Raw genomic sequence first — 12982 nt, 5'->3', positions numbered from 1 at the left:
AACACCATGTGGAAGTTGCCACAGCTTGGGGCTTGCAACCTCTGAAGCCACAGCCTGAGCTGTATGTTGGCCCCTTTCAGCCACAGCTGGAATGGCTGGGACATTAAGTTCCTAGGCTGCACACAGCACAGGGACCCTGGGCCCTGCCCACAAAACCACTTTTTCCTTCTGGGCCTCCAGGCCTGTGATGGGAGGGGCTGCCATGAAGGTCTTTGACATGGCCTGGAGATATTTTCCCAATGGTCTTGGGGATTAACATTAGGGTCCTTGCTACTCATGCAAATTTCTGCAGCCAGCTTGAATTTCTCCCCCAGAAAATGGGGTTTTCTTTTCTATTGCATACTCAGGCTGCAAATTTTCCAAATTTTTATGCTCTGCTTCCCTTATAAAAAACTGAATACCCTTAACAGTACCCAAGTCACTTCTTGAATGCTTTGCAGCTTAGAAATTTCTTCCACCGGATACCCTAAATCATCTTTCTCAAATTCAAAGTTCTGCAGATCTCTAGGGCAGGGGCAAAATGCCACCAGTCTCTTTGCTAAAACGTAACAAGAGTCACCTTTACTCCAGTTCCCAACAACTTCCTCATCTCCATCTGAGACCACCTCAGCCTGGATATGATTGTCCATATCACTATCAACATTTTGGGTAAAGCCATTCAACAAGTTTCTAGGAAGTTCCAAAGTTTCCCACATTTTCCTGTCTTCTTCTGAGCCCTCCAAACTGTTCCAACTTCTGCGTGTTACACAGTTCCAAAGTTGCTTCGACATTTTCGGGTATCTTTTCAACAATGCCCCACTCTGCTGGTACCAATTTATTGTGTTAGTCTGTTTTCACCCTGCTAATAAAGACATATCCAAGACTAGGAAGAAAAAGAGGTTTAATTGGATTTACAGGCCTCAGAATCATGGCAGGAGGTGAATGGCACTTCTTACATGGTGGCAGCAAGAGAAAATGAGGAAGAAGCAAAACAGAAACCCCTGATAAACCTGTCAGATCTCATGATACTTATTCAATATCATGAGAATAGCATGGGAAAGATCAGCCCCCATGATTCAGTTACCTCCCCCTGGGTCACTCCCACAACACTTGGGAATTCTGGGAACTACAATTCAAGTTGAGATTTTGGTGGGGAGACAGCCAAACCATATTATAAGTGCCTTGGTATACACAGAGAATTGACTCCAGGACCTCCTGAGCATGCCAAAACCCACAGATGCTCATGTTTCTTATAAAAAATGATGTAGTATTTGCATATGACATACACCTATCCTCTTGGATACTTTAAATTGTTCTCTAGATTACTTATAATACCTAATACAATGTAAATACCATATAAATATGTATTGCACTGCATTTTTAAATTTTTGCTTTTTATTGTTATAGTGTTATTTTTATTGCATTTTCCCAAATATGTTAGATCCACAGTTAGTTGAATTGAGGTACAGAAGGCTGACTATACTTATATACATTAATTGCCATCTAGAACTGTATTTTGCTTTATGTTGATTATGATAATCATCTGATGTGCAGATCCTGATATTGTGTTAGGTAGTGCTTTCACTTTATTTTTTTTTAACTAGATGACTATGAGTAATATAATAATTGTAGTGTTTTTCTCTCTTGTTTATTTCTTGATTAGGAAATGGAGACCCAGAAAGCTCTCAGCTAGTGCCCTTTACATCACCCCATAGCACTTAGCATGAATCTAAACAAACAGGACTCAGTAGATACTCAATGACCTAAATGCTTATTTTATTTTGCAAAACTATCTGTGTTTGTTTTCTTTCCAAGTTGCTCTACAAAGATTAATTTTAAAGTGTTCACAGGAAGCAGCCAATAGTGTTGAAAGATATATAACCTTGAGTAAGTTGTGGAATTTGCATGAAAAATAATAACATGGACTTGTGAATATAAAAATTTGTAGATAATTTAAAAGAAAATATAGGACACAATAATACTTTGAACGTTTGAGAAAAAAATAATATCCCATTTCTGAAAATCCAGCCTGTAAATCGTGTATTCAGCATATTATCTATTATTTGAACATTTCCACAATTTAAAACCACTTCTTTAAACTGTTGAAATAGAAACAAAAATGTTGTTTCTGATTATTTCCTAATTATCTACAATAAAAATTACTTTCTACCATGCTTTCCAATCTAGAAGCTTAAATCTCTAATACTGCTATTTTTACATAAATAATATTTTCCATTGAAAATGTAGATAAGCAAAAATATAAGGCTAAATTATAACTAAACTCATCATTAATATTTTGATATTTAATATTTTACATGTATTTCTATCTGTATAACTTTAAAATACCGGTATTATAGGTACTGCTTTTGCATTGAAAAATACATTGTAACACACTATGGGTTAATAAAATATGCTTTTATGACATATTTTAAAGGCCTTTGTTGAAGTTACTTTCCTCTAGAGAGGTTTTTTATTTGTTCTTGGGGACCAATGAGCATTAAAGTTATTTGAGATATTTTTGGATCACACAAGTGACATGAACTGGAACACCAAATCAAGGGCCAGCTTTGGGGTTATTTATGATCTCTCTACCCAGCTTATGGAAACAGGGAAATTTCCTTGATGTCCCCTTCTTTAGGTTTTTTCATTTTTTCTTTCTTTTTACTTTTCCCTCTCTCCCTCCTTTCCTGCACCCTCCCTACCCCTCAACCCGTGTCTCTCTCTCTTTCTCATTTCCACTCACTCTGATAGCACAGCGCTCCACTGTGGTCTCATGATATACTCATGAGAGTATATCATGATATACTGTCCACTGTGCTCTCATGATACACTCCCTCTTTTGGGTGGATCCTATGCTTTATTCTCTGTCCCCAGCCTACGACCAAAAAAACTGGCTTGGCATTTCAAATATTTACTAAGCTTACTGATTTCACTTTGTTTTTGGCTTTTGCATTTTTCTTCCCTATTTGCCAGCTTAGTAATGAAGTTAAAATATATTTAATATATTATCCAGGATTTGACTTGTTTTTATCAAAAGCACTGTTCTCTGAGTCTATTCTGCCATATGACAAAAATGAAGATTAAGAAAATCACTCAAAACCGCTCAACTACATGGAAACTGAACAACCTGCTCCTGAATGACTACTGGGTACATAACGAAATGAAGGCAGAAATAAAGATGTTCTTTGAAACCAACAAGAACAAAGACACAACATACCAGAATCTATGGGACACATTCAAAGCAGTGTGCAGAGGGAAATTTATAGCGCTAAATGCCCACAAGAGAAAGCAGGAAAGATCTAAAATTGACACCCTAACATCACAATTAAAAGAACTAGAGAAGCAAGAGCAAACACATTCAAAAGCTAGCAGAGGGCAAGAAATAACTAAGATCAGAGTAGAACTGAAGGAAATAGAGACACAAAAAACCCTTTGAAAAATCAATGAATCCAGGAGCTGGTTTTTTGAAAAGATCAACAAAATTGATAGACCGCTAGGAAGATTAATGAAGAAGAAAAGAGAGAAGAATCAAATAGATGCAATAAAAAATGACAAAGGGGATATCACCACCGATCCCACAGAAATACAAACTACCATCAGAGAATACTATAAACATCTCTACGCAAATAAACTAGAAAATCTAGAAGAAATGGATAAATTCCTTGACACATACACTCTCTCAAAACTAAACCAGGAAGAAGTTGAATCTCTGAATAGACCAATAACAGGCTCTGAAATTGAGGCAATAATTAATAGCTTACCAACCAAAAAAATTCCAGGACCAGATATATTCACAGCCGAATTCTACCAGAGGTACAAGGACGAGCTGGTACCATTCCTTCTGAAACTATTCCAATCAACAGAAAAAGAGGGAATCCTCCCTAACTCATTTGATGAGGCCAACATCATCCTGATACCAAAGCCTGGCAGAGACACAACAATAAAAGAGAATTCTAGACCAATATCCTTGATGAACATTGGTGCAAAAATCCTCGATAAAATACTGGCACAACGTATCCAGCAACGCATCAAAAAGCTTATCCACCATGACCAAGTGGGCTTCATCTCTGAGATGCAAGGCTGGATCAACATATGAAAATCAATAAATGTAATCCATCATATAAACAGAACCAAAGACAAAAACCGCATGATGATCTCAATAGATGCAGAAAAGGCCTTTGACAAAATTTAACAACCCTTCATGCTAAAAGCTCTCAATAAATTAGGTATTGATGGGACATATCTCAAAATAATAAGAGCTATCAATGACAAACCCACAGCCAATATCATACTGAATGGACAAAAACTGGAAGCATTCCTTTGAAAACTGGCACAAGACAGGGATGCCCTCTCTCACCACTCATATTCAACATAGTGTTGGAAGTTCTGGCCAGAGCAGTCAGGCAGGAGAAGGAAATAAAGGGCATTAAATTAGGAAAAGAGGAAGTCAAATTGTCCCTGTTTGCAGATGACATGATTGTATATCTAGAAAACCCCATCGTCTCAGCCCAAAATCTCCTTAAGCTGATAAGCAACTTCAGCGAAGTCTCAGGATACAAAATCAATGTGCAAAAATCACAAGCATTCTTATACACCAATAACAGACAAACAGAGAGCCAAATCATGAGTGAACTCCCATTCACAATTGCTTCAAAGAGAATAAAATACCTAGGAATCCAGCTTACAAGGGATGTGAAGGACCTCTTCAAGGATTAACTATAAACCACTGCTCAATGAAATAAAAGAGGATACAAACAAATGGAAGAACATTCCATGCTCATGGGTAGGAAGAATCAATATGATGAAAATGGCCATACTGCTTAAGGTAATTTATAGATTCAATGCCATCCCCATCAAGCTACCAATGACTTTCTTCACAGAATTGGAAAAAACTACTTTAAAGTTCATATGGAACCAAAAAAGAGCCCGCATCACCAAGTCAATCCTAAGCCAAAAGAACAAAGCTGGAGGCATCACGCTACCTGACTTCAAACTATACTACAAGGCTACAGTAAGCAAAACAGCATGGTACTCTTACCAAAACAGAGATATAGACGAATGGAACAGAACAGAGCCCTCAGAAATAATGCCGCATATCTACAACTATCTGATCTTTGACAAACCTGAGAAAAACAAGCAATGGGGAAAGGATTCCCTATTTAATAAATGGTGCTGGGAAAACTGGCTAGCCATATGTAGAAAGCTGAAACTGGATCCCTTCCTTACACCTTATACAAAAATTAATTCAAGATGGATTAAAGACTTACATAGACCTAAAACCATAAAAACCCTAGAAGAAAACCTAGGCAATACCATTCAGGACATAGGCATGGGCAGGGACTTCATGTCTAAAACACCAAAAGCAAAGGCAACAAAAGCCAAAATTGATAAATGGGATCTAATTAAAGTAAAGAGCTTCTGTACAGCAAAAGAAACCACCATCAGAGTGAACAGGCAACCTACAGAATGGGAGAAAATTTTTGCAACCTACTCATCTGACAAACGGCTAATATCCAGAATCTATGATGAACTCAAACAAATTTACAAGAAAAAAACAAACAACCCCATCAAAAAGTGGGCAAAGGATATGAACAGACACTTCTCAAAAGAAGACATTTATGCAGCCAAAAAACACATGAAAAAATGCTCATCATCACTGGCCATCAGAGAAATGCAAATCAAAACCACAGTGAGATACCATCTCACACCAGTTAGAATGGCAATCATTAAAAAGTCAGGAAACAACAGGTGCTGGAGAGGATGTGGAGAAATAAGAACACTTTTACACTGTTGGTGGGACTGTAAACTAGTTCAACCATTGTGGAAGTCAGTGTGGCGATTCCTCAGGGATCTAGAACTAGAAATACCGTTTGACCCAGCCATCCCATTACTGGGTATATACCCAAAGGATTATAAATCATGCTGCTATAAAGACACATGCACACATATGTTTATTGCAGCACTATTCACAATAGCAAAGACTTGGAACCAACCCAAATGTGCAACAATGATAGACTAGATTAAGAAAATATGGCACATATACACCATGGAATACTATGCAGCTATAAAAAATGATGAGTTCACGTCCTTTGTAGGGAAATGGATGAAGCTGGAAACCATCATTCTCAGCAAACTATCGCAAGGACAAAAAACCAAACACCGCATGTTCTCAGTCATAGGTGGGGATTGAACAATGAGAACACATGGACACAGGAAGGGGAACATCACACACTGGGGCCTGTTGTGGGGTGGGGGGAGGGGGAAGGGATAACATTAGGAGATATACCTAATGCTAAATGATGAGTTAATGGGTGCAGTACACCAACATGGCACATATATACATATGTAACAAACCTGCACGTTGTGTACATGTACCCTAAAACTTAAAGTATAATAATAAAAAATTTTAAAAAGAATATTTACTTTGAAAGATTAAAGATATATTATGTGTACTTATATTTGTATTCTTCCTAAGTGAAATTATTCTTTAAATGTTTATGAAATAATAATTTTATAATTGCCAGTGAAATTTCTTTAAAAAGCTTATTTTATGATATCATAGGGTAGATAATAATCCGGCAACTATTTTTTAAATACTTATGAAGTATCAGAGTCATGTCTGTTTTTAAATTAATAAGCTTTCAGTATTATCATTATTCTACTTTTACAGAAATATTAGTTTACAGAAATATTGAATGGAAAGTAGAGTGTTCCCATGTACTCTCACACCTGCACCCCAGCCCTATTAATAGATTCTCCTATTATTAACACCTTGCATTAGTGTGGTACATTCATTACAACTGAAGAGTTAATATTCATGAAATATTATTACAAATATATCTTTTGACATATAGTTTTGGGTCCTTTCAATAACTGGAAAAGATAAATATTATCCCCAATTTCAAAAGTAGGGAAACTAAGATTGAGTACCAAACCTGGATTCACTCAGAAATGTATAAGAACATGAACTCGGGCCCTTATTTTCACTTTTCTTTCTATTTTAACTCCTTTGAGTAATATTATATTATAAGTATCTCTTGCTTGATGAAATATATGCTTGGTATTATCAACGAAATTCATAATAGGAAAGCACTTAATCCTGATATTTCATTTCAAGAACTAGAATGCATATCTCATGCTTTTCTAGTATAACTGTCGTAAATTAGGATTAGGACACTAATCTGTAGTTGCCTTTCCCTGTGATCTCACTAGGAATGAAAACTAATAATTGTTTTGCAATTACTGTGGCCTAATTTGTCAGTTTTAAAAAATAAGTTTTATTGTGTATATTTAAAGTAAGCAACATGATGTAATGGGATACATATAAATAGTAAAATAGTTACTATAGTGAAGCAACATAGCCATCATCTCACATCATTCCCTTTTATTTTGTTTCTGCGACAAGAGCAACTGAAATCTTTAGTGGGAATCCCAAATACGGTACAATTGTATTGCCTGTGGTCCTCAGGTTGCGCATTAGATCTCTAGACCTGTTCATCTTAAACATCTGCTACTTTGTGATCCCTGAGCTACTTTCCCCCATTTCCTCTCCATCCTCCACCTCTAGTAACAAATTTGATTCTCTATGTCTGTATATTTGACTCTTTTTTTCAGAGTCCACATGTAAGTGAAATCATGTAATATTTTTTCTTTCTGTATCTGGCTTATTTCACTTAATGTCTTTCAAGTTCACTCATGTTGTGGCAAATGGCAGGATTTCCTTCTTCTTAAGGCTGAATAATATTCCATTGTATATATATGCTACAGTTCTTTAATCTATTTGTCCAGTGAAATATATTGAGGTTGTTTCCATATCTTGGCTACTGTGAATAATGCTGCAGTGAACGTGGACGTGTAGATAATCTTTACAAGGTGGTGATTTCATTTCCTTTGGGTATATGCCCAGAAGAGGGATTGCTGGATCTTAGGGTAGTTCTATTTTTAATTACTTTAGGAAACTCCATACTGTTTTCTAGAATGGTTACACCAAACTAAATTCCCACCAATAGTGTATAAGTGTTTCCTTTTATCCGCACTCTTGCTAACATTTGTTATCTAGACTTTTTGATAATAGCCATCCTAAGGGATCTGAGGTGATATCTCATTGTGGTTTTGATTTGCATTCCCTGATGATTAATGATGTTGAGTGCATTTTCATATACCTGTTGTCCATTTTTATATCTTTTTTGGAAAGATGCCTATTCAGGTCCTTTTTTAATGTGGCCCAATTTAATCTTGTTGTTATAAGGCCTTGCTCTTTGTCAAATAACAATATGGAGATACATTAACCTTGTTTCTTATAATGCCTTGTTTCTTATAACACCTCAAGTCATTAATTTCCTTTTAGCCATGTTGATTATTCTTCTTATAATTTTAACTGGTTTTTGGCAGCTGGTTATGTTTTTGTTTAATAACAACTATAGGACCTAAACAGCAAAGATATACTACGCTATCTATAAATTATTTCTTTGTATAATGGTGGCCACAGTAAATCTATACTTTTTATTTATTAATTGCAAAGTCATTTTATACATAAAGATGGATCCATACAACCAATCTATATGAATAGTGGTTTATGTTAATTTAAATATCATTATCAGAACTGATTACACTTTAATGTAAGAAAAGTCAATACTGTTTGTCTTCAAAGCAAACGTGTTGCATCTAATTTATTTCAAATACGATTTTCCCTCAGTGCTGGTAGGAAATTGGTTCCAGAATCTCCCTCGAATATGAGAATCCACAGATGCTTAAGTCCTTTATATAAAATGGGGTAGTATTTGCATATAATGTATACCCATCTTCCCATATACTTTAAATCATCTCTAGTTTACACATAATACCTAATACAGTAGCTACACACCTCTTCATTCATGTGGATTCAACATAGTACTTGTGTAGCAAATTCAAGTTTTACCTTTTAGAACTTTGTGAAATTTCTTTTTCTGAATAGTTTTTATCTGCAGTTCCTTGAATCCATTACCGGGGAACCCACAGATACAGAGGGCTGACTATATTCTGTATATTAGTGGAACCCAGTTTCACCCATCCCTTCCCTCAATGCTTTGGTCTAACAGTAACTTTGAGTCTCTTGGCATGATATATAAGGTAACACACTACACCCGAAGGAAATGAGCCCAAGTCCAGTCTTTTGCATGTTCTAACACAACCATAATTAGTTTCCTGTAACTTATAGAATTTCAAAACCATGATACATTACTATCATATTAATTGAAAATATATTAATGTAACTGTATGTTTTGTATTATAGTAAATGGACATCCAGCACTCAAACGAGCTAACATCCGGGTTGTTGGAAAGTTGGTGGCCAGATCCATAAGAGAAAGGAAAATGAGACAACATTATAAGTCATGTAAAGTTGAATGATGTTTCCAACATATTATTACCTGTAATAGTTAAACTTCTCTACCCAAAGAGACAAGTTAACATTGGAGGTGGATCAATTCTGTATGAGTAGGAAGAAAGGATAAAAATCTTTGAATATAGAAAGAACTTTGACAAGTTTATCTATAATTTCTAGTATTTTTTGGATGAACACCATTCATTTGATCTCCTTCATAAAAAACATCTCTTTTATCACAATGAAGTGAACCTGCATAGTGTCAAGTACTCCTTTCATTAGACTATAATTTATGTTGTTCCATTACCAACAAAAACCATAAAGAAACTTTAAAATTCTTATTTCTAAAACTCATGAATCTGGTATACAATACTGTTGGATTCACCTTTTTTGTTCTTTAAAAAGGTAACAGTGTGATGTTTCATTGAAATCATATATGTCAAACAATTTCTTTGTTTTCCACAATGTTCTTTATTACGTAAAGTTTTTGGAAATGGTTGTTTTAAACTGTGTTAATTTTTGGTAGAGTCGTGGTATTATTTTTCCCTACTCATTGCTCACTCTGAAGTAAAAAGGTGAGAAGCAATATACAGTATTCCGAGTATTCCTGAGTTGATTTGCCTTAGCACTGAAATAATTTTTTTTTTTTTTGAGATGCAGTCTGGCTCTGTCACCCAGGCTAGAGTGCAGTGGTGCAATCTCAGCTCACTGCAGCCTCCGCCTCCAGGGTTCAAGCAATTCTCCTGCCTCAGTCTCCCAGGTAGTCAGGACTACAGGTGCATGCCACCACACCCAGCTAATTTTTGTATTTTTAGTAGAGACAGGGGCTCACCATGTTGGCCAGGCTGGTTTCGAACTCCTGACCTCAAATGATCCGCCCTCCTCAGCCTCCCAAAGTGCTGGGATTACAGATGTGAGCCACCGCACCCAGCCCCAATGCTGAAAGAATTTGAAGCAAAGTTTTCTTAAGAATCTTTAATTTAATTTTATCCATCCATCTATCCATCCCTCTATTTTGAATGGAATTAGAGAAACAAGTGAGGAACCATAATTGAAGGAATAGAGTCTATACATAGCATAGAGGCTAGATATGAAAAGAGCTGGGAACTACATGACAAGTGTCCCATTGTTTCACAACTTTTACTTTGCATCCATTACTTCTGTAATAGTCTCTTTGATTTTAAAATAAACAAAAACCTCTCAGGTTATTTTTATGCAATTGAGTTTACTATAAGAATATCTATGGAAGTTATTAAATCTTTAGAAAAGCCAATTACAAGAATCATGTTAAGTCAGGCCTCACCAAAACCAAACTCAAGGTGGACTAAAAATCATGATGAAGCGCTAACCAGAAAATTGTAACAAAAAAACCTTTGAGCAGGGCAAGGAAGTGATTACTAGCTAAAGCTAAAATGTGGAATTTGGCTTACCTGTGAAATTTAATTATGCATATTCTCCTTACTGATAATTGAATTTTATTTTAAAGATAAAAGTATTTTTTGTTTACATACTGAACAAATAGAAAATGTGCAACTTTTTAAAAAAGGGAAAAATTATGCAAGTTGAATATAAGCATGATTACAAGCCATCAGCCTGCTCCTTTTTTAAAACATAATTAGGATAAAAATTGGCCTACATTTCAACCACTGCTATTCCAAAAACATTAGGAGCAAAATCATGGAGTTATAATGAAAGGCACTTACAAACTTAAATATAAGATTTCTTAATGAGTGTTGTGTAATCACTATTCCAAGTAGTAAACATATTTATAAGTGAAAATTAATAATATCACAATTACTTTATACAAATATAAAAGTTGTTCTGATTATGATAGTTTGGGACAGGATGTGGAAGTTCACTTTTCATTTAATAAAATGTGATTGTTCTTGTTTCAGGTTTTCTACATTTGACTCCTTGATTTTTAGCAAGTTGAAGTAAGGCTACTGAATGTCTTTTAGAGGTGTGATCCTACATTAAGTTCAGTGACAATATTTCACTCTAGAGCTGTAGAAGACAGTGTAAGGTCATGGAAAAGAAGCCTTCACTTTTCAGTAGTCAGTTTCTATATAAAAATTGGCACTTGGTGCTCATCAAAGAACAAGAAATATTGGATATGCTCTAAATGTCCATTGTGTTTTTGAGCCAACTACCTGATGGAAGTCATCACTTATATGTAAATGAACTGTCAATGGCTTGCCACAGTTGGCAATCACTGAACTGTGAAGGGTATGTCTTAATAAAAACTGAAGCTCTTCACAGACTTTGATTTACTGGAAATAAAATAGAAGAGTCCTCTGAGACTACAAAGGACACTTGTTTCAGATAAAACATCTAGACAGTAGCAATATATTTAGGGCTTTTATTATAGCAAAACTGCAAATTAGAATGGAGTGGTGAGAAAGTTCCTGTGACCCAGCTGAATTCTAAAACACTGCTTCTGACTAGAGTAATATGATCTTTAAAATAGCTAAGCCAAATTAAATAAAAGTGCATTAAGGAAAAAAACAGAAACAATGCAAGGTCAAGATTCAGGTTTGTTACATCTTTTAAATTGTTGTGACTTGTGTATTACATCTTCTTATGTATCTATAATTTTTTAAATCAATTCAACTATTAGAATAGTTGAAAGCCCAACTTCTCTGGTCCTATAACATGGACTTCTCACAATATTCAAATTTAAGAGGATTTTTCTTTCCTATTCATTCCTTTCCCCAACTTCCATCCCAAGCACAAACACAGTTGAAACATGGAATTCTGTGTAACTATTAATATTTTTATTGTTTAATTAATAATAATATATTTGTAAAATGCTTTTGAGTTGGCAGTATACTTTTGCACAAATATGAAGCAGCTTGAGTATGTAGATCACATTTTTATATTGACTACTTTCTCCCAAAGCACAGTGTGTTCACAGATGTACATCAGTCAGGGTAGGTTAAAAGTGTTAAACAGCAGTCCTAATAATCCCATTGCTCACTTTACATTCCAGTGTGAATAGGCAGGGACTCTGTTCCATTTTTTTGTTTTCAAACGGAGTTTCACTCTTATTGCCCAGGCTGGAGTTCAATGGTGTGATCTCGGCTCACTGCAACCTCCACCTCCCATGTTCAAGCGATTCTCCTGCCTCAGCCTCCCGAGTAGCTGGGATTACAGGCATGCACCACCACACCCGGTTAATTTTGTATTTTTAATAGAGATGGGGTTTCTCCATGTTGGTCGGGCTGGTCTCAAACTCCCGACCTCAGGTGATCCGCCTCCCTTGGCTTCCCAAAGTGCTGGGATACAGGCGTGAGCCACCGCGTCTGGCCTCCGTTCCATTCTTCAGGGCCAGCACTGCAGCCTTTGCACTCAGGCAATAGACAAAAAAGAGAGATTGTGGAGAAAGCTGACTTTCTTAACCACTTCAATCTGAACTTGGAACTTATCACTTCTACTCACATTCTAGTGGGGAGAACTTGTTAGCTGGTTCCCTCTAAATTATAGAAGTCTAGGAAATGTGGTCTAGCTTTGTATCAAAGAAGAGAGTGTGCCAATTTCTGCCAAAGAAAATGAGTTTAATTCCTCATTATTTTAGGAAACAAGAAATATTTCAAATAGCTTCACTTAGATTGTCATAAATCTGGTTTAAAATTTTTATTATAA

The 12982-nt window shown here is 35.8% G+C and overlaps 1 protein-coding gene across 21 annotated transcripts in view; it reads left to right on the top strand.

Annotated features, from left to right (window-relative positions):
• The window catches only part of IQCM (IQ motif containing M), a 465249-nt gene extending 453411 nt beyond the window's left edge, over positions 1-11838 (top strand). For 10 of the 21 annotated variants that reach the window (XM_055111884.1, XM_055111893.1, XM_055111889.1 and 7 more), the window contains 2 exons: positions 9251-9352; positions 11236-11597. In XM_055111884.1, coding sequence (XP_054967859.1) covers positions 9251-9352; positions 11236-11258 — 125 coding nt within the window. In that variant the 3' untranslated portion in view covers positions 11259-11597. Of the gene's footprint in view, positions 1-9250; positions 10701-11235 lie in introns of those variants that run through there. The other 11 variants (XM_055111896.1, XM_055111898.1, XM_055111900.1 and 8 more) reach the window with 5 other exon arrangements.
• The last annotated feature ends 1144 nt before the right edge of the window (positions 11839-12982 follow it).

This window comes from Pan paniscus, chromosome 3 (genome assembly GCF_029289425.2).
Source record: "Pan paniscus chromosome 3, NHGRI_mPanPan1-v2.0_pri, whole genome shotgun sequence".
Classification (NCBI taxonomy): Eukaryota; Metazoa; Chordata; class Mammalia; order Primates; family Hominidae; genus Pan; species Pan paniscus.
Note: the sequence above shows the minus strand (reverse complement) of the source record. Positions and strands in the feature narration are given on the sequence as shown.